The following is a 23,172-nucleotide window of genomic DNA, read 5'->3' on the forward strand; positions in this document are numbered from 1 at the left end:
TTAGAGATGCTTAAAAGCAGCCTACTAACGATTTTCCCAAGTGATTAGATTCACACAACAAATGCCCCGTGTGTTTCCATCATCCCCTGTGTGCCTGCCTTTCCTCCCTTGTAGGACCAGGCTCAAGGAGTCTTTCCAGGAACAGCTGTAGAATGAATGCATGAATGAATGCATGCATGCATGAATGAATGAATGAATGAGTGATTCTTCATTGTTTCAAATGAAAAAGCTATTTGAGTCTGGCCACTGGATACCTATTTATGAACATGGAAAGTGATTGAAGCAGCTTTCAAAGATGACCTTTTCTGTCAAGGTTCAGATCCTGGCTTATACCTTTGGAATGGTAGAGAAAAATCAAGCAGCTCTTTCATCTTCCCTGTGTAGGGGAGACATCGCTGAGCACTCCCAGCCCAGGAGAATTACAAAGCAGGCAAGGAGAAAGAAAAACAAGGAGTTGTGAGTAGAGGAGCTGGAGGGAAGGAAGAGCAAGCTCCCCCCAGCCAGCCCTGGTCTGTGGGGTCTGTAGGGGTTCATCCTCCTATTTAACTCTTCCCACTCCCTGGAAAGGATAGAGTATGTTTTGTTTAGGGCTGCTATTGTTGGGAATAATGACTTCTGGTTCAAAGCAGGAGGAAAATTATGTATTGGATGGATTACATAGAGAAAAACCTTCTTATTGATTTTTCTCCCTGAATCTGCATTATGACAGGTCCACCTTAGGGAGAACACAAGAGGAAACACATTTGCTGGCCTCTTTTTTTTTTTTTCCGCCATTTTCTTATTCTTCATTCATCCTTTTGAAGCAAATGTGCTTAAGGTTATGTGTTTTTAAGAAAAACAAGCGAGCAGAGAATAGGATAGTAGGAACAGGTAAAGCCAACCAGCTCATGCTTATTAAGCTTGACCTGCTTTCTTCGAGGTGTGGCTGGTTTGGTAACTCAGGAGGCTGTCATTCAGCATACCCTGTGGAGGGTACTCAGGGTGGAAGCGCCTCTTTGGTCACGTGTTACTGGTCGGCTTCCAGCAGCACTGCGTAGGGCGAGCAGATCATTGAGAAACTGAGTCGTTTTCCTTTGTAAGGAGGCAAAAACCTCCGTGAAAGTGCCTGTCTTAGATCGTAGGGGTGTCTCGATCGATAGAGTCCAGAGGCTAATCTCCATTGCCAGCTTGCAGGTGGCCTTTTTAGAGCAGTGCTCTAACAGAACCTTGAGGAAAGGAGGACAGGCACTGATTTTTATGAACTTCTCTGTCCTCTTCCCGGCCAGCACCAAGCCTGTCCTAAGTGCTCGATGCGTGTTTCTTGTGAAGAAAAATTAAGAAGGCTTTTTTCCTGGTCATTGGAAAAATAGAAGGCAACTTAGATGATCTTCCTCCTTGATCTCCTTACCTCTTAGGATTTCTGGAAAGATGTTTGGCGTTTCTGTTCCAGGCTTCCTCTTGCAGGTGGCAAAGACCTCGATGACCGTGTAGCAGCAAAACTTGTGCAGGGCCAAACATCATTGAGGCTAGACACAGAAAATTTTTAGATGGTGGTAAATCTCTCCATGATTTTGCACAATTAAGATGCACCTAAAGTTATCTTGTATTTATCTTTTGTTTTTATTTTTGTAATGTCACGTAACAAATAGACCAGTGGATCTTATGTATGGCTGCACATTAGGGGCGCATGGGGCACTTTTTAAAAATTCCAATACCTGGGTCCCACCCCAGAGGTTCTGATTCAGTTGACCTGAGATGGGACCTAAGCTTTATGGACTTTAAGAGCTCCCCAACTGATGCTCATATGCAGCCAGATGTGAGAGCATGGAAACAGAACATTGACCTTGTCTCTTCCACCACTCCCAACTTTTTAAGATTTATTCCGAGTTTCTAATAGTTACAAATATATACCTGCCTCGGAGAGTTAGGGGCATCATTTCCCCTTTTCTCCACCTCCCCTCCATCCCCCTCCTCCTCTCCAGGGCTTTATGTCCACTGGTCAGCCTCATGTCCACTGGTCCCTGCCTCTGCAGCCTGAGAAGTTCAAAATTTACAAGCTTGCACTGCTGGTCCACCCACTGAAATAATTTTGGAAAAAAGGAAACAATCAGAGGAGACAGAGGTACTGGACACACAGCTGTTGAATTTCCCAACTCTTGGAAAGAGGAGGTGATGATATATAGTGAACAAAACCCATTTGGATTTTTGCCAGGGTTCTGTCACACCATAGAAATCCCTGGGTGGCCCTTGAGTCTCACAGCCAAGATGCCTACTTCTGCAAGAAATCGTGCTTTAAGAAAGGAGAAAATGCACATAGCAGAGGAGAAAGGGTACTAAAATGAGATTCTGAGGTCTTGGGTCCCAGATCTGGGCTCCATTAATAAAAAGCCTGAGACCTTAAGCAAGTCATACAAAAAAATCTTTGAGATGTCTTTCATCACTAAAACACCTTGATTCAAAGGGATCTACATCAGTCTCTTTCCAAATGTCACAGAACTGTGGAATTCTAGGTCTGGAGGAGAGACCCTAGAATTCATGTAGACAGTTTGCAGAAACCTGTGGTCATTTTATGTTGAAATCACCATCACTTAGCCTTTGCACAAGGACATAGGCTATTCAGTCTACCTTTGTATTTCTTATATTACTGCTGCATTTCTTCAGACTCATAGGGCAGTTAGAATGTTGATGGAGGAGGAAGCCTGGAACCCACTGCTCAGTGGCCATACCTGGTGATGATTTATGTGTGTTTATGTGTAACCTTGTTCAGTGGGAAACTTCTTAAGCTCTTTGAGAAATTATGCTATAACATTTCCAAAGAATGGCTTTGATTTATCACCTACTAGTAAAATCCATTTGCAAAATTGTATTACCAAGCCATCTTGGGATAATCAGAAAGAGTCTGTTGCCAAGGAAAAGTGGCAGTTTTCCCCCAGTGGTGAAAGATACTACATCCTATCTCTTATCCTAGCCATCTCCCTGTAATTTCTTTACTTTTAACTTTATACATTGCTTCTGTGATAAAATATAACTGTTCATTTTTAATTACTCAATTTCTGTATGCCCATGAATGAATACCTTAGAAAAACTTAATTCCTTCATTCCACAAATATCTTTAACACTCCCCTGTCTAGATGTGGAGATATAGTTGTAAACAAAACAAACTCTTTACCTTCATGGGGCATATATTCCAGTAGAGGGATTCAGACAAAAAAAAGAAGTAGGGAAATGGTAGATATTAGATGCTAATCCTTATAGGCACTATTTTATAACTATATCCACATGTCTTTAAAATTAAGCTAGAGGAGGGACGCCTGGGTGGCTCAGTCAGTTAAGCCTCTGCCTTCAGCTCAGGTCATGATCCCAGGGTCCCAGGGTCGAGTCCCACACTGGGCTCCCTGCTCAGTGGGGAGCCTGCTTCTCCTTCTGCCTGCTGCTCCCACTGCTTGTGCTCTCTCTCTCTCCCTCTCCAAATAAATGAATAAAATCTTTTTTAAAAATAAGCTAGAGGGTATTTTAATGTATTTAAAGTATTTTCAAGGCACACCTACGTGGCTCAGTTGGTTAAGCATCTGACTCTTGATCTCAAGGTTGTGAATTCAAGCTCCACCTTGGGCTCCATGCTGGGCGTGGAGCCTACTTTAAAAAAAACAAAAAAGGTATTTTCAAGAATTAACATGAAACTATTGGTTGTAGCAACAAAGTTCAGAATCAAAGGAAATAGACTTAATTGAAGAAAAAGGGAAGGGAGGGAGGGAGGGAGGAAGGAAGGAAGGACCTGTGAAAATAACTTTTTCATAGACAAATAACTAGACTAGGTTGCCATTTGAGGTCTTTTTCAGCTTTCCGAAACTGCCACTTTTAAATAATAGGTTAATTTTGTTTGCAGACATGCTTTAGTAAAAAAGTCAACAGCGACTAAATTCATTAGCACCAACTCCAGATGCACAGCACGGCTGTTCGGTGAAGGCTTACTTTTCCAGATAAAGAAAAGGCTTGAAATAGCTATCCATGGTGACGGTGAAAATCCCCAAAGTGCTGTCGAGAGAGAGCTAGAAGTAGAAGTGTTCACGTGAGAATATAGTTACTGCTCTACTGTTTAATCTTTGTACTGTGGATTTGGTTTGCTTTGGTTTGATTTGGTTTTTTGGCAATGCCCTTAGCTTCCCTCCCTATTACTATTACGGAGAATGTAATGTATTAGCCGGCCGTAATTGAAGAATTGGGAGACTTTAAAAATTAACACTGACAAATGATGAGGTATTAGAATTGTGTAGAAGTTCTCTTCTCAGTTGCCTCATTTATGAAAGCAGAAGATTTAGGCCACATGTTGTTTGAGGACCCTTCCAGATTTGAAAGCCGGGATTGGAAGATTACTCAAGATACCCCTCCATTTATCCAAACTTCCTCTCCATCCAGTGGATTTTAGAACAGGATAATTGTCCCCAATCTAATGGACGTAGAGGCTAAGGTAGAAGTTATCTAAACTGCTTCAGAGATAGAATGATCATTTGAAACTGGAAATGAACTCAGGTGTATCCCTAGCTTTTCCCCAGAGATAATTTTTTATCTAGTGACTAGAGTCAGGGATAAAAGGCCTCATTGAAGTAAAAACCTACCATTCAACTCCAGCTCTAAACCCCAAATCAGGTGCTTCGGTAGCTGCTTAAGAGTGCTCTAATCTCCAGCACAAAGGCCTGCTTCTTGGTTTCCAGCTGTGAGCTGGATGGCCACTGGGTGAGCTGCCTGTGTCCCTGTTTCCCGGAGGTTACAAAAGAAGGGATGTGGGGGAAGAGGTCCTAGTACCAGCTGATGGCGGTCAGACTGCTCACAGGAGATGGAGTTAAAAATCAGATTTTGACTGTGGATTTCATTTGAGGTGTTCATCATCTGGACTAATCTATTCGCATCACCTTTAAACATGTGATACTATGTATGATAACAAGGGAATTGATGCTTTTACGCTGCCAGTAGGTTGTGGGTTAATTAATACTCTTGTTGGGAATGAAGCAAGGTGAAATGAAGTGAGACCGAGCTGAAGCATAAGGTCATTAACATACACTGATTAATAATGGAAATGTGGAAGTTTTCATTACCACATAACCAATGGGCAAAGGAAGGTGTGTAATGGATGAGGGTGTAAGTAGGAGGACAGCATACTTTCCAGGCACACCATCCCTGTTTAGAATGAGAACAGATTGCTGGAATGCATTTCTTTTAATTGCATCATTTTCGTGTTGAATCCACAAGACCTCTTCTAATACTTGACGTTCAACTGTAAGTCCAGAGCACACCAGAAACAAACTAAAATATTATAGGGCTATAGAACATTAATTTCAAGAGGACCTGAAGATTTAAAAAAAAGGGAAAATAAGATGCATGAGGAGCAAGAATTACCTGAGAAATGAAATCTTAAACCTCTTGACTGTAAGAATATTGAAAAACTTGGACATCTTGACAAGTTTCTAGACTTTGTTCTTTGAGTACTTTTAAGAAAAACATCAACAACTTTCTGATGGGGTGAGTGAAGGCCTTGTCCTAGAGCCTGGAGGTGAGAAAGAGGGTCTTTGAGGGTTTCCTTCACACAAGCTAGGGATACACCTGAGTTCATGTGTTCGAAATGAAATTGACATGTGACTGTTGTCTCTATAAAGTCAGTTCTGGTGCTGATGTCCTCAACCCATGAACCATGAGGGTTTTTCCATGTAAACTGCAGACAATATGGAAGACATAGAAATGAATGGACTTTCTCCCTCATTCACCTCTGCACATTTTATTTGCTTTATTTCCCTTATTTACATTTTATTTGCTTTCCCTTCACCTCAGATGCCCAGTTTGACACAGGAAACAGGTATTTCTTTATAGTTCAGTGAATTTCTAATTTCCTAGAATGGCTGGAGAATAATTTATTACAAATAATAAAATACTCTGGTACATGGAAAGTTGCCATAAGTATGTACATGAATTATCAATTTTCAAAGAATCTGAATATATAAAAAGTACAATCTGTTTTTAAATATAAACTATAGAGGCCCTATCTGATAAGACACAAAGTTCATGTAGAATCATGAGGCCCTGAGAGTCTTCAGCTTTATTATTGTGGGAATAGAATACTGGCTTAAATCTTTCTAGTCTCTTTGGCATAGGATGGAGGTTGCTTACAAAACACAGATCCTCGGTGCAACTTGAATCTTCTCTCATAAAATAAATTTGAGAAAGGTAACAGCTTTGTTCAGTTTTCATATTGTCTCCCTAATGTGTACCTGTTAAGAATCTCTATAGTACACCTTCTCAGTTTGGTACTAACTGATTTTTTTGTTCTTGTAAATTGTTTCTTTTTTGTTGTTGTTCTTTTAAAAGGAAAATGGGGGCACCTGGGTAGCTCAATCAGTTAAGCATCTGCCTTCAGCTCAGGTCAAGATCTCGGGGTCCTGGGATTGAGTCTCATGTAGGGCTCCCTGCTCAGCAGGGAGTCTTCTCCCTCTCCCTCTGCACTCTACCTTCCTCCCTCCCTCTATCTCAAATAAATAAAATCTTTAAAAAATAAAAGGAAAATGGATTTCTGTTCCTTTAAAAAGAAATGCTGTTCTCAAATCTCTCAGTTTCTAAAATTACCATATTTCCTAGTGAGTTTTGGGTCTTTGGGCATGTTTAATGTTGTACTTTAGTGCAAACATGATTTTGTCGTGTCCAGCTGTATTTCCAGAAACTTGTTTAAATGTGTGATATCAGTCAGGCTTTTTTGGAGGAGCAAATTGGAAGGAGCAACAGATTCTGAAATTCATGAAGACAAGATACTGTGTCAATAGAGTTGACAATCTAGTAATTTTAGCAAGACCACAGTTTTACTGGAACATCAGCTGCTAAAGTTACTGGAGACAATGCTGAAGGATGAAAAAACTCTTTTCTCTTTCTCTTCTTTCTTTCTCTAAGAGATCTTGTGTGTCATCTCCCCAGACAGTTGGAAGATTTAAAGTGAGATCATCAGATGTCCTTGTCTGTATTTTAAAATGCTGTACCACCTTCCTCAAGCAAAACTAGCATCCTATCAGGAAAAAAAAAAAAAAAAATAAGTCATTTTTCTGTGTGAGAGTGTGTACTTCAGGTAGTCTCCTAAGTGTGAGGAAGAAATGTTAGTCAATGGCAATTTGTTGATTATAATCACTGCATGTTAATCTCTCAACAGCATGTTTCAATCAAAGTCTTGCTTCATTGAAAGGGTGCAGTGCCACAGAATTGCTGTAATTGACAAGCACATGTCTGAAAGGAACAGTCTTTGAGCAGGAGAATTTTTGCCTTTAACATACCTATAATTGAGCTTTCTCTCATTTCTCTTTGCAGTCTTTCTCATTATAACCCTCCCCTCCCATTTCCCATTATCCTCATTTTCTGCCCTTGGGGCTTTCTTGCTCTACAATTGAAACCATTCTTTTCATTCTGTTTGCAGCTTTTTGCCTTATACATAAGGCTGCTGCTTGGCTGGCAGGCCTTCCCCGTATCTTTCAATAAATATGAAATTAGACGGAATTGTTAAATATGAGTGAACAGAAACTGTGGAAAACTAAAATATCTTGTAATCCCCAAAATATCTTATTGTAATCTGAATAGCGCTGGGAAATTATTTTTAGAGCAATTCTGTATCCTCTTCTGCTTCAGACTTCCTGTTCTTGTCTGTTTTCTGCATACAAGATACTTTGTGAATCTTTTAAATCCTTTAATCCTGTAAATGAGCATCACTTAGTGTGAAGATGAAAAGTACAAGTTAGAATTGCCTTTTGCATACCTGGCTGGGTATTTCTACTTAAATTCTCAGCCTTAAGTGAGCATAGTTTTTGGTGAATGAGTGGTATATATCAGGACTCCAGATAGATAGTTCTAATATTAAAGCATCTGGTATACTACTTCAATAATTACATCCCTTCAATGTGCCTTAAATATACTTGTTATGAAGAGAGATTTGTATAGTACTTGAAGCAAGTTAGGTTTTTTCCCCTAAATTTTCTTCCTTGCTTGATATCACAAATCTTGTTTTTGTGTAGCAGGCTTAAAGATACCATAAATAGTGTCATGTGTTTTGTTAAGAAAAAAGAACGCAGTGGAGATATTTTCAATTTTGGACCTTATTCCCTAGAGTTGGACATATAAAATGTAAACTCTTGTTGTCTTGTTTCAGTTTGATCTGAATTTAAAGGCATTGCAAGACATTTTTATTTACCACTGTGCTGACTTTTGTAAAAATATTTTAGTTAGCTCAAGTTCTGCCAGTGCTGATTGGCATAATGCAAGCACACGTCTCAGAATTATTATGACAATTTACTCTATTTTACAGTCTCCTAGGGAGGGTGTTTGTTCTTTGGGAAAAAAACATGCAAGGCAAATGTGTCTTCATCAGCATATTCTGGAAATCCACAGTAGTGAGATCAGGATAAATTCACAATACTTATCTCTTGGTAAATGTACTTTGCCTGCTTTTGATAATAGAGAAGCTTGAGAAGCAGACCACATTACTCCTTGTGTGTTTGAGCTCCTAAGAATTTTCTGTGTGTATATATTATTTGTTATTAGGCATGGCTGCGCGTAACAGAAAAACGGATGGTAACTTAAACAAGGTATATACTTCTCTCTCATGTGAAAATAAAAATAGAGAAATGCAGTGTAGAGCTGGTCAGGCCACTCTGGAATCAGCCAGGACTGAGATTCCTTCCACCTCTTTGCTCCAGTGTCCCTGGAGTCTGACCTCCATCTCATAAATCAAGATGGATACTAGCTAGCATCACAGTCCAGGTAGCAGGATGGAGCAAGTCAAGAACACACCTGTACATCACACATGGCTTCTGCTTTTATCCCATGGACCAAAACTTAGTCATAACCACATCTAGCTGCAAGTGAAGCTGGGAAATATACTGTTTGGTTTTAATATATGTGGAGAGCAGGGGTGCCTGGGTGGCTCAGTAGGTTAAGCATCTGCCTCCAGCTCAGGTCATGATCCCAGGGTCCTGGGATTGAGCCTCATGTCTGAGGCTCCCTGCTCAGCGGAGAGTCTGCTTCTGCCTTCCCCTTTTCTTGTGCTCTCGATCACTGTCTCTTTCCCCCTCTCAAATAAATAGATAAAATCTTTAAAAAATATATTTTTCACAAAACATGAAACATATGCTAAAAAATATTTCCTATATTATGACTTCAACTAAGCTTAACAGTAGCACACATTCAATTTGTTCTCATAAAAATAACTTATAGTATATAATTATATTATATTCTTTGTGATATTTCAGAACTCTTATGTACCTGTTACATACCTACTGTGTGGGTCAAATCACCATAAATCATGTGATTTCAATGCTAGGAGAAAGGCCTAAGGATGTTCTTCAGTGTGTAAGTAGTACATTTATTTTGAAACAAAACAAAACTGACTTATTAGAATCATTTGAGACAAAGGAGTTTGTATGAATGCCTTTAGCCAAAAAGACAAAAATACCTTAACCAGTGACAGGTAATACATTTTTAATGGCTTGATTACTGAGATGTCGGAGTAATAGGTATATGTGATCACTGAGGTGAGGAACAGACAAGACTTTGATGTGGAAGTCAGTTTTTTTTTTTCTTTTAGGAAAGAGAGGACAAAATAAAATGTGACTAACAATTCTCAGTATCTGTGATGTTTAATATGGAGAAGTTTAGAAGGAAAGGAACAGTTTTATGGTTTGACCATTTTAAAAGATTGTTTCAGTTTCTACCTTCACACTTCAACTTTAAAAAATATAAATATGTGTAAATGGTCATTAAAAGATCTTAAAAGAGGGGTGCCTGGGTGGCTTTGTCAGTTAAGCACCGGACTCTTGATTCTAACTCAGGTCATTATCTCAAGGTTGTGGGAAGGAGCCCATCTCTGGCCTGCTTAAGATTCTCTCTCGCCCTCTGCCCCTCCCCATCCCTCTCCCTGCCACGCCCCCCCGCCCCCCGCCGTGCTTGTACTTGTACATGTGCTTTCTCTCTCTCTCTCAATAAAATAAAATAGATCTTAAAAGCATTAGGAGTTTGTGGACTAACTTAATCCTTCCATGTGATTGTCAGTTCTACGTTTAGAAAAGGAAATTGGCTGATCCCTTATAGATATTTGCTATTTACCAAGTGTTTGCTAGAAAATAAAAATGAAATTTGAGTAGGAATAAAGGAACTCCAGCATGCTGGTGTATAGATGGAAAATGACTTTATAGGGGCATTTTTGGCAATTCAAAAATAAAAAGACTAAGTTCCTGTATCTGTGGCACTTCTCCCCATCCAAAACCAGGACTCTGTGGCTTTCCTGCACATCCATTACCTCCACGTCTGGTATGGACCATTTGGATTCACAGCCTTAGAAGAGTAGAGTGCAGTGAAATCCGGAGTTGGGCATCAGCCCACCTTGGGACCTAGCCCCCTTCTGATATTAACTTGCAACAACTCTGTAGTTTTTCACCCTACTTAGCTCAGGCTTGATGTCATCATCCCACTTAGAGAGTATCCCTCCTAGAAAGAATATGAGGAGCACAGATCATGTGAGCAAAGCTTCTGGTACAGCACACAGTACGTGGTCAATAGAGGGTGGCTGTTTTGAAGATGTTCGAAGAGAATACCCACTATCTTCCCTTCTCTACTTTTCCTTGTTGCCCATCAAAGCTGCCGTTAACTTCCTGGTGCACACTAAGGAATAGGTGTGGTTCAGAGCAAATTTGGGGCTCTCTAGGGCTAAAATGTGTGCTGGGTAGGGGATGAGGGTGGTAGTGGGGGTAGAGGTTTGTTCAGACATGCCCATGAATGGAATATTTATCAGCTTGGGGCTGTAGGCCCCTATGTGGTCCTTTTATGATCTCACTGATTAAATTCCAAACCCTGTGAAAGTTGAGGCCTTAAAACTTGGCCTTCTCCATGGCAGTGAGCACAGTGCTCAACCCCAAGCAATAGGTGTTCAGTCAGTGGTCGTGAGCAAACCTTTCTTTGTGACCCTGAAGTACTAGTCTCCCTTTCATGGGTGTGAGAAAGAAACCAGCTGTGTGTTACTGAAAAGAACTCCAATGACTGTTCTGGAACCCAGAGCACAAAGGCGTCCCAGCTGTCAGTCACTGGATGAAATATTTGTCCTAGAAATATTTTTAAACATGGGCTGTGCAGTAAAGTAAGTTTTCTAATATTGGACATTTTCAGTTTGTGTAAGGTTTGTGCCAGGTTGTTTAGAAAGAGGCTTAGTTATGTTTAATTGTGTTTATTTTTTAAAGATTTCCTTTTTTTTTTACAAGATTTTATTCACTTATTTGTCGGGGAGGGGGGAGGGAGGGGGAGAGAGAGAGAGGGAACACAAGCAGGGGGAGCAGCAGGCAGAGGAAGAAGCAGGCTCCCCGCCAAGCAAGGAGCCCCATGCAATGCGGGGCTCGATCCCAGGACCCCGGGATCATGACCTGAGCCAAAGGCAGATGCTTAACCCACTGAGCCACCCAGGCGCCCCTAAAAGATTTCATTTTTAAGTAAGCTCCATGCCCAACGTGGGGCTCAAACTCACAACCCCTAGATCAAGAGTCACACACTCCACCAACTGAGCCGACCAGGCACCCTAGTTGTGTTTAATTTAAACCAGTAAATTGGTAGAGGATCTTTTTATCTTTAATATGTCTAGTTATCTTTCTTAGCTTTAAATTAAGGCAATTGACTATTGCCTCAACTTGGAGGAAAATAACTTCTCTCTCATAGCTCTAGAATTTCTGTTAAGGAGAAACAAAAAATAAAATTTTACTCATCTGAATTCAGTGATAATGATTCAGTGACCAGGGTGGAAAAATTAACATTCAGAATGGTGATATATTTCAAGTTTTGGAAGAAAGCTGATAATAGAGATTCTTCTTGGTGCCTGGGAGATAAAAATATCATACCTTGTCTTAAGTTGATTCCACTATTAGGAGTTATTGCTTCAAATAACCATGCCCCAGACTTCTAATTTAAGATTTAATGTTTAAATTAATTTTTTCTTCATTTCATGAAATTTTGGAATGTTTAATTAACAAGCACTTAGGAACACAGTTTGTATCTTTAAGAATGCATTCTGTGATGTTAATCATACCAGATGGAGCAACTCCGAGAGTCGATTGTGTTAGACTGAGTGACTCTTGCGACTGGTTATTAATTTTTTTTTTTTAGATTTTATTTATTTATTTGAGAGAGAGAGAATGAGAAAGAGAGAGCACGAGAGGGGGGAGGGTCAGAGGGAGAAACAGACTCCCTGCTGAGCAGGGAGCCCGATGCGGGACTCTATCCCGGGACTCCAAGATCATGACCTGAGCCAAAGGCAGTCGCTTAACCAACTGAGCCACCCAGGCGCCCACTGGTTATTAATTTTTGTTGGTAGATGGTGGCAGATTGGTATTGAAGACTCCATACCCATGACACTTCCCACGTTCTAATCTATACTGTTAGATAAAATGATACTTGGATTGATCAGGAAGAAATGTTTCCTCCCAGCTTATTTGTGAGAGCTGCAGTTACTAATCAGCAAGCTATAACACCTGCAAGAAGAGTCGGCTTTGGGGGCGCCTGGGTGGCTCAGTCGGTTAAGCGACTGCCTTCGGCTCAGGTCATGATCCTGGAGTCCCAGGATCGAGTCCCGCATCGGGCTCCCTGCTGGGCAGGGAGTCTGCTTCTCCCTCTGACCCCCCTCCCTCTCATGCTCTCTGTCTCTCATTCTCTCTCTCTCAAATAAATAAATAAAATCTTTAAAAAAAAAAAAGAAGAGTCGGCTTTGGGGAAAAACTGTGATGGATGGTGTGAGGGCGATTATCAGAATATCCTTAGTTCCTTTTAGTCTAACTTGGGTATGCCCCTAACATTTTCCAAGGAGCATCTCTCCAAAGCCGTCAGACAGGGACCATCCACGCACCAAATCCTGTGGCCTTTGGGTGCGGATGAAGGCTGATGAACGTCCCTCCAGCAACTTTTGACACTCAGGATCTGCTCTCCTTTCCATCATCCTTTCTTATTGGCTTCTATTACATTTGTGTCTCCCTGTTCTCCTGTTTCTCTCTCTCTTCTCTTCCCCCTTCCTGAACTCATCTTTCTCTTAGCATTGCCCAAATGTGAACATACACCCCAGCTCAACCCTCAGTTCCCTGCTTACAACTTCCTAGGATTGTATCTGAGAGTTTTTGTTGTCCCAGCCACCCTCTTTATACCTTCTTTGTATGGTAGCTCCAGTAGTCATCCAGACCTCTTTTGGCAAGCTCTGGTCTTTGATATTTCTGCCCAGAAATATGGGTACTCAAGCTCAATGTATTTAAAAAGTAAACTCCCCTTCCCTCTCCTTATTTTTCCTTTATCCAGTCTGACTGTCCTGATGCAGCAAGTGTAATCTGCATCTCTTGTCATTTCTCCCCTTGAAAATTTCCATTCACTTCCCTTTTCCTATAAAACAAGCCCCAGGCTTCTTGCTCTAGGGCTCAAAGACCCTCCAGGAATTGGCTCCAACCTACTTTCTAGCTTTACTTTGCAGTTATATATGTGATCCCTTCCATTACTGTTTCCAAACTATACCATAGACCAAGACTTATAAAACTCACCTGTCCACAGACCACTACTAAGAACAAGTGAAGCCGATGAGGGCAGAACCGTGATAAACTGCAGAGTGTGCCCAGCATGAAAAGGGCAGCTCAGCACTACACCATGGTGCCTTATGAGATGTGGGCCTGGTGTTGCCAGATCTTCTGATTTTTATGTTTTGTTTTGTTTAAAGATTAATTTATCTATTTTAGAGAGTATGGCAGAGGGAAACAATCTCAAGCGGACTCCCCACTGAGCGTGAGCCCGACCCTGAGATCATGACCTGAGCCAAAATCAGTAGTCATATGCTTAACCGACTGAGCCAGCCGGGTGCCCCTAAATCTTCTGATTTTTAAACATCTTTAAGGGCTAGATAAGGCCCAGAGGCCACAGGTTTGTGACTCAACCACAGACACACACGCAGTCCCTCCTTTGCTCACATTTATTTCACCGATTGTGAAATATTGTCCACCGATTCTTCTTAGAAGTGCGGGGGTGATCTCACATGACGTGTTGGAGTTTCCTTTCCTGGCATGTTGGAGTTTCCTTCATCCCTTAGAACATTTATGATTGGTGCTGCCCAGTTGAAGTGTTGCCTTATTTAGTTCATTTCACGGGGACAAACGTCTTGGCTCCCTGACTAGTTACGAGCTTGAAGCCATGGATCACTCTGTGCTTTCTTGTCTCTCACCCCCAAATCCCTTAGCAAATGCCTTCTGCATAGTCTGTTCTCAGTACTCGGTTTTCCTTGGTTGATTGGTAGCACTTGGAGAATTGGGACAGGCTCTAAATATTATTTTATGAAAGAACAGGTGGTACTTATTGAGTGCCGAACGTATACCAGGTTCTCTGCCAGGTGCTTGAGAATACACTATGCTATTTCATCCTGACTGCAATTCTGCTAGGTGTGGATATGATACCCACTTTAGAGCTGACTTAACTAAGGCCCACAGAGGTTCAGGACCGTGCCTAAGGCTATCCAGGTAGAAATTCAGCTCTCTGATTCCCTTAGTACTTTCCCCACTGTTTTCTAAGCTTCCCAGCAGGTTTAACAGACACACGCATGAGCCACAAATGGATTGTAATTATAAGTGTGCCTAGACGCTGAGAGCAGCTGAGGGCTGGGACAGCAGGAGCTCAGGGGGCCTGTCACCTCTCTCCCTGCCCAAGGGTGACTTGCAAACATGACCCTTGGTGTGGAGAACATGGGCAAGCCCTGGGTTTATTATTAGTCCATGCTCCGTCTAGTGACGTTTTTAAAAGGCAGCCTGTGGAATGTAATATAGTTCAGAACATAATTCCTGTTGTATTCAAATCATTTTTTCCTAAGGAATGATGGGATTCCAAAACCAAACTTTTCAAGTTACAATAAAAGCAGATTGCACTATTTGAAGAGTGCCACCCAAGCTCTGTGTGTAGTAAGCTCTGCCATGAAAGAGATGACTTTTAAAATTCAATGTAGAAACAGCATTCAATGAATAAGCATTTCTTATGTAACCAATAAGGAAAAATAAAATGAGATCTCAAGATTTGGTCATTTTAGAATGACTAAGCAATACTCTGGTGAATTGTAAAAATGTGCCGGAATTGAGTGAATTTAAAAGCTGTGGTCAACAGTTGCACTTGAGGTCATGAATATTGCTTTCAGAAATGTAAAATAGGGCGCCTGGGTGGCTCAGATGGTTAAGCGTCTGCCTTCGGCTCAGGTCATGATCCCAGGGTCCTGGGATCGAGTCCCACATTGGGCTCCCTGCTCCTTGGGAGCCTGCTTCTCCCTCTGCCTCTCTCTCTCTGTCTCATGAATAAATAAATAAAAAAAAATTAAAAAAAAAAGAAATGTAAAATAAACTGAGAAAAAAAGCATAGCTCTTGACGGCATAGCACTTTAACCTGTGATTCAGACATGAACGTTAGTTTTTCTTTATTTTGTGCTTCATCAAATTACATGGTACATTTGGGCACTGCTTCTCAAAAAATAATGGCAAGTTGTAATATTCCAGGACCACAAACAAGAACTTTCAAGTATGGAGTTTTTCTTGGCTTCTCGAAATAAAGTTTAAGTAGAACTTACTTTAGAGTGCCTTAAATTCCATTGCATCTGAAGTAGAAATATAGGTGAAACAAAACTGCCAACAGTACTTAAGGGAGTATGGGTCACTATAGAAATGCTGAATATTCACATTACCATACTTAGTTTAAATAGCGACTATAGGCAGTTGTCTGTTAAAATTCTTATCATTTGCTTTCTTGGCAATTCACTTACACCCCCCCCAAAAAAAAGCTTTAAGCTTAGACCTTTTTGAAACATTTAGATCCGTTCCTCTGATTTGATTACATTTACATAACAGAACCCTATAAAAAGGATCTGTACCAAACCAATTACTAGTCCACCTGACACAACTCTAGGATGCTCTAGAAACACTTGTGTTTTACAGAAATAAATGGAAGTTTTTAGTGCTTGATACACTTAGAAAATATTTTAATATCTGCGTAAAAGAAAAATACATTCAAGTAAAATCAAATGAAAATGGACAATTCTTTTCTTATACCTTAAAATTAAAACAGTAACAGATGAGAGAGAAAAGTCCTGTATTAACATCATTACAGTAAATAGTAGACGTGGATTTTAGAGTCATTTCTATCAAAGCTTTAGATTTTGACTACACCTTGATGTATTTTAAGTGAACATAGTGCTTAAAACTGTAATATATTTGCTTTCCAGTTTTGATTGTTATCAGCATGTTTCTTTTATACTGCAAGAGTACTTCCTATATTTAAAAAGCCACAACATAAATATTCTTTGATTTGGGGGAGTGAGGGGTATTCCCAAAAGGATGGCTGAATATTTTTGTCCGTGATGAGCCAGGAATTTGTGATTAGATTTAGTGATTGATTTAATGAATAGAATTTCAAAGGAAAGGTTTTCTGTCTATTAATACGTAGGTATTCACAGAGTTAGAAAGCATAATGGATATATCTTTTTATTCAGAATGTTAGTGTATATGGCAACTATGAATCTGTTTAAACAAAAGATACTTTTATACACAAAGGTGCTTTTCTGCCTAGAGTCTTAAATTACTGTTAATTAAGCACTATATAATATAATAGATAATTATAGCATTTTAATGTGGATGCTAGAGGATGTGCTAGTCTTTCTAAATGGCTATTGTTGGCTAATAGTCTTCGGGGGATCATTTATATAGCCATTGTGGTTCTAAAAAATACCTCTGAATACCAAGGGACAGCCTTTTTTAATACATGGCTATTATAAAATGCATTTTTATTTCAAGTGTGTCATTTTGATTATATCATTCAATTACTTTCATACGCAGCAAAAAAATACCAGTGCTGGAAAAGAGTAAGGGAAAGCTCTTTATATAGAGAAAAATTTCATAACAATATGGTAGTTAAGTAGGGAAAGATTTGAATCAAGGGTATTGGGAATCTGTTCTGTTGATGAGGATTTTTAGCAGTTCAGTAGGATTTTAACTGGAGATGTTTTTATGTAGCCTTGTTGTTTTTATTTTAATTAATATTTCTATGGCAAAGAGATAATTAGGTAAATGCTGTTGAATATTAAATATGGTAGTTGCTTAGGGGAAAGCATTTCTGGGTCAAAGCCCTTAACAAAATATTGTCATATGTGAGCTCATTAATTGAATTGAATGCCAAATGGTTTTGCCACCATATAAACCAGACTCTTAAAGTCACTCAGCTCATTATCCAAGGCTGTTCCAGAATGGAAGGACTGGTTATGTCAAAGTTTAATGGCATTCTTTTTCATCTCAGTTGCTAATGGAGTAAATTTTGATTAGAGAATAGTGCCAACCTCCTTAAATCAGCTAAGTGTTAAATCAGCTAAGTGTAAGAACATTCCAAACAGGCTGAACCTATATCCCATCAAGCATTTTGAATGCTGAATGCATGAGGTTCTCAGGGCTCTCGCCCAGTGGCTTCTGTATATCTCCAGCTCTGATCTCTAAGAGCCCACAGAGACCCCTAAAATAGATTCTAGGCTACTCTGTGGTTCTTGCTGCCTGTACTAACACTGGATGCAAAAAAGACTCAATTTCTAATGAGAGCAGAGAACTTGAGGATGTTCATCAACTGTACAGAGCAGTGTTAGAATCGGTGAACATCCCTATTCAGTAGTGTCCCAGAGTGATAGTTTTTAAGTTGTATTTCAAAATACCCTGGGGGTTCAGACATTATGCCACTGTTTGATTTTTCTTGAAACTATTTTAAAAACTGTGATGAAGGACACACAAAGCTTCAAAATGTGTATTTCAAGGTTTTCATTAGGATAACCAAGCGATGAACTTCTGCTGCTACGTTTAACTAGTTTTGAGGGCAGATCTTAGAATACAGGTTCTCCTGCCTTTTCGGGCAGATGAATATTTGAAACTGCATGGAATCTTTCCTGTGAATTTGGAAATTATGTTGGAGGTCACAGCTTGCCAGTAACTTTTGTAAACCGGGCCTCTAGGAGAGGGCTCCCAGGCCTTCTGGGAGTGCGGGCTGTGTGTGTGCTCTCACAATAAATTGTCCAACTGGCCAGACTCCCATAGTTATCTTCAGCATAGAGCTGTAGAACTCTATGCCAGGCTCTTCTTTCCCTTTACACACTTACAATGGATAGGTCTTAGTTTATGCCTAGCAAGGCCCAGACACATCTGTTTGAGAACTTACTTTTACAACTAACAGTAAGCTGGAGCAGTAACTGTTAATATATTGTGGTGTGATTAAATTTTAAGTGTCGGCTTATTTTACAAATAGGTGCCATTTGTCAAACTTATTTTTTTAATAAGGAATACTGTTACTTAGCATAAATAGATATCTTTGAATAAAAAAACTTTTTTTTTTTTTTTTTTTTTAATTCATGAGAGACAGAGCGAGAGAGAAAGGCAGAGGGAGAAGCAGGCTCCCAAGGAGCAGGGAGCCCGATGCGGGACTCGATCCCAGGACCCTGAGATCATGACCTGAGCCAAAGGCAGACGCTTAACCATCTGAGCCACCCAGGCGCCCTGAATAAAAAAACTTTCTTAATACTCTTCATTAGCATCTCTGGTTCATTTCACTTAAGGGCATTTTGCAATTAGAAAGCAAGTTTGTTTTTTTTTTTTAAGATTTTATTTATTCAACAGAGAGAGAGAGACAGCGAGAGAGGGAACACAAGCAGGGGGAGTGGGAGAGGGAGAAGCAGGCTCCCCATTGAGCAGGGAGCCCGATGCGGGGCTCGATCCCAGGACCCTGGGATCATGACCTGAGCCGAAGGCAGACGCTTACTGAGCCACCCAGGTGCCCCCAAGTTTTGTTTTTTTTTAACATGACCATTTGCAACCACTTATGGTGTAAATTGGGATTATCTTTATGTTCTGCAATCAAACAAAACAGAATTAACTGGGACAGCTGATAAGGAATGGAGATGTCATTCACTGCCTCTTTATATCAGAGTTTTGTGTTCGTAAACATAGCCTTGTTTTGCATTGATCGGTTTTTATAGTAAACGTTATTGGTTATTTCTATAAATTCTGGAATTTTTCCAGTCTTCAACGTAGACATGCAGAGCTCTATACAGGGCAATTCTTTCTACTTACACATTTAGTATAGCTCTTGGAGAACATAAATGCTATTGCGTGTACAAGCTCATTATTCTTACAAGTGATTAATTACTATTTCAAATTACTGGAAATTTGATGTCTGGATGTAAAAGACATGAAAATGATATAATAGTAAAGTGAATTTTAAGTTCAGGAGGTTGGATAAAGACTATTATGGCAAGAGCTCTACTTCGCATTCTGCATGTAATTTTTTCTATCAGTTCGGAAATTGTATTGCAGGGTCAGAGTTTACCTGTTTAGCTGTTCCATATCACATGTAAGCTGGACTTTTCCAAAAACACACAAGGCCAAGAAGCAATAAAAATCAAAGCTGTTTTTGTCAGTTGAGGAGGTAGGGAAGGGATTGGGAAGGAGTATATTGTGATATGTTATACCTGCTCCCGTATTAAACGGGACTTAGCTCTGTCTCTCTCCACAGCAGTAACATCACCCACCACTTTCGCAACTTCTTACAGATGCATTTGAGAGAGAAACATGAATGGCCTCAGAACCTGTTATGTGTCCTCTAAGTTTTATTATCCATTGTTCTTGCCCTAGTCTTAGGTAAATGGCTATAGAAAGCCTTGATTTATTAGAACATGCAGGCTTCATTCCCTGTAGAACTGGAGCATATACCCCAGAAATACTGTAAAATTTATCTTTAAAAGGACATTATTTATGCGCTGGTTTTCCATAACATCTTTACCCACAAAAATAAATGATGTTTTAGGGAGTGAAAAAGATGACAAAAGTTGTATGTTTAGAGAGCCTTGCAACAAAAAAATAATCCCATTGCTTGAGGTATTCTGTGTAAGGAGCTCAAAAAATCTTAACTTCAACAAATAATGTATTTTGTGGCTAAAATTCTCCTATCCTAACCCCTCCCACACCCACCACCATTTATCGTATTTCTGTTTGAGAGCCTGAATAAGCAGTTGCCCTTCTTGTCACTGGTGTGCTTACCTTGTGTTTGTTTTTCTTTCTTCGCAGAGACGCTCCTTGATGATTTCCTTCTCACGTACACGGTCTTCATGACGACTGATGACCTGTGCCAGGCGCTGCTGAGGCAATATCCTTCATTAACTTCAGGATGCTGCGTCGGCTTCCTCTCAGACAGGCGTCTCGCATTAGGAATTAACTGCCTTTCTTAATTTACTCAGCCCCTCAGTAGAGTGTGGATATGTTAAATATTAATGTAATGATATCCAAGGTAAAAGATGAAATGAGACAGAATAGACAGGGGGACCTGGAAGGCAGGTCTGCTGTTTTCGCCTTCTGGGTTGTGGGTAAATTGTACCGTTTGTATTAGGTTTTCTTCAAACGTAGGTCTCAAAACTTGAGAAATCTGGAGGTAAGTTTGGTCCACTGGGTAAAGCCCAGAGTCAAGAGGTTGAGTTGGACGGGCAATAAGTGAACTTGTAAGACAATCGGGCGGTTAGTGCCAGGGGACTTGGGCAGGAAAACTTACGTACATAAAACCATGTTTCTCTGCAAATGTCCCGAGGCCAGATGAGCCGTCCCCCACGTGGGAGGTCAAAACTACCCCCTAAGCAACTGTCAGCTTTCAGAAGCTTTGTGAAGACATGCTCGGTTAGAATGACAGATGTGATGAGAAGGTGAATGACCAGTTAAGGAAGCTTTGTGATTTGATACATGAACTAGAAGTGATGTAACAGATGAACGGCCAAAAAGCCAAGCCAAATAAACTTACTTAGAGTCTCCGTTCGGGCTTCTTGACTCACAGTGTGCAAGGAGGGTGCTTGAGAAGCATTTAAGAAGCCTGTTAACTGTCAGGTATTTATCAAACCAAACTGAAGAGTCCACTAGAGCCAGGTGAACATTTTTAGGAAGTTGGAATTTTTTTTTTTTTTTGGCATATACCTGAGTTTTATTGAGCCCTAACGGTAATGGCCTTGGTAGTATTCTTTTCCTGTTAAATAATTGTTACATTTCCCCCCTACTTGATAGCCTTTTCCTGCTTAAAAGAATACCTTAAAACTCCATAAAGGGTGTAACTGAAATAAAATTTCTCTTAATAAACATATAAACTAGAAATCGTGATTACTTGTTAGTGCTTTGCTATGTGCACATGGCCACGCAAAGCTACAGATCTTGGGAAGCTTTTTCAAACCAGTTCATAAAACTGATCTTGAAACATTATTCATTTTGAATTTGGATAATTTCAAAACCAGACTTCTTCCACAGCTTCCAAGTGGGTGTTACTAAGAAATTCTGCAATAATTACAAGGTTTTCAAGTTCTCCTTCTTTAACAGCGTTTTAGAAAAATAACTCTGAGCTAATTTCTTCTACATTAATGCTAACGGCTTTTCCAAAAGTATTTACCGTCTATTAAACCATAGTTTGCTTCATAGCAAATAGATGCCTTCAAACCATTGTTTTTAAATAGGATCCAAATAGGCGCACCTGGGTGGCTCAGTCAGTTAAGCATTTAACTCTTGATTTTGGCTCAGGTCATGATCTTAGGATCCTGAGACAAGCCCCGTGTCGGGCTCCACGCTAGGTGTGGAATCTTCTTAAGATTCTCTCTCTCCTTCTGCCCCTCCCCACATCCCTCTCTCTCTCTCTCTAAGTAAAAATAAATAAATAGGATTCTAGTATTATTTGTGGTTATTATTGAGTAATTTAATGCCTTGTAGAATTTCCCTGAAGAATCTCTAAAACTTCACTTGGATATGACCATGTTTTGAGTCTTTGACTAAGGCTATAAAATTTTATATTTTGTCTGTTAAGAGAAAAACTAGGAAAAAATGGGTGCTTTAACTGATTCTTTGTGTGTTTGCCTGAGTTTATTTCTCATGTAGAAATAAAAAAAATCAAATGGCCTGAATGTATTTTTGCAGGTTGGGGAGACAGTGATTAAAGTATGTTTTAAAATATTTACAAAGGCCGACATAGATATACCTATTTTGCAGTTGTATATCAGCATTAAAGAGTGAAGAATCCTGTCCAGCAACCCCAAAGCCTACCTGTCTTTGGTATCATAGCATGTCCTTTTCCTACATAACTTTCCAGTATGCTCAAGATAGTCAGAAATAATAATTTAGGGAACAAAAACACTAGGTTGGTTTGGAGAATGCCAAGCTTCTGTCTCATTCCCAAGGCTTTAAGCACATTGCTTTTGAGGTTGTTATATAATTTGAACTGCACAGTTAGCTGCTGTTAACTTTCAACATATATCATTTCGGGTGATGACATTTTTCTTATAAATAAGCATAGTTAATGGAAATGGATGATCCCAACATATTTTCTTACTTGCTTTCCTACTCAACAGTACATTGTGAATGTTCACTGTCTATAAATGCACTACTAGACAATCAGTTTTATGGCTGTAGATTGCCTATTAATTGATATGTGATAATTTAGTTAACTATCCACAGTGTTTGATGCATTTAGGTTACTCCTATTTTACTTTTTTTTATTCCAGTGAAAATGAAAAGTAGCAGTCCTTTTTAATTATGTTTACAAGTTTATCCAGTCTTTTTTTCCAAGCAAATTCCTGGGTGTGGGCATTTAAATCATATCACGAATTATACTCCAGAAATTGGTGCTCATTGGGGCTAATTGAGAAGTGACTGCTTTTATAAATTGTGAATTTCTTTTTTTTTTTTTTTAAAGATTTTATTTATTTATTTGAGACAGAGAGAATGAGAGACAGAGAGCATGAGAGGGAAGAGGGCCAGAGGGAGAAGCAGACTCCCTGCCGAGCAGGGAGCCCGATGCGGGACTCGATCCAGGGACTCCAGGATCATGACCCGAGCTGAAGGCAGTCGCCTAACCAACTGAGCCACCCAGGCGCCCTATAAATTGTGAATTTCTGAAGATCAAAGGATATCTGGCCTAGTTCTGATGTAATTTTTATGGAAAGTATCTACCTAATGTAGTGAGGGCAACTCTGCTGTAGCTACCCTTGAAATTCGTGGGCCACTTAGAATCTCTTCATGGTGGCATCGACCCGTGCCTGTCAGCAGCTGTCAATGCAAATCATCTCATTAACCTTCACGACCTGCCACCGGGCGC

The 23,172-nt window shown here is 39.9% G+C and overlaps 1 protein-coding gene across 3 annotated transcripts in view; it reads left to right on the forward strand.

Annotated features, from left to right (window-relative positions):
* RAPGEF5 (Rap guanine nucleotide exchange factor 5) overlaps positions 1-23,172 on the forward strand; it is a 230,985-nt gene that overhangs the window by 164,208 nt on the left and 43,605 nt on the right. For all 3 annotated transcript variants that reach the window (XM_064575177.1, XM_064575178.1, XM_064575179.1), the window contains one exon: positions 20,124-20,202. In XM_064575177.1, the coding sequence (XP_064431247.1) occupies positions 20,124-20,202 (79 nt within the window). The remainder of the gene's footprint in view (positions 1-20,123; positions 20,203-23,172) is intronic.

This window comes from Mirounga angustirostris, unplaced genomic scaffold (genome assembly GCF_029215605.1).
Source record: "Mirounga angustirostris isolate CCGP_5_RB_7025 unplaced genomic scaffold, mMirAng1.0.hap1 SCAF_12, whole genome shotgun sequence".
Lineage (NCBI taxonomy): Eukaryota > Metazoa > Chordata > Mammalia > Carnivora > Phocidae > Mirounga > Mirounga angustirostris.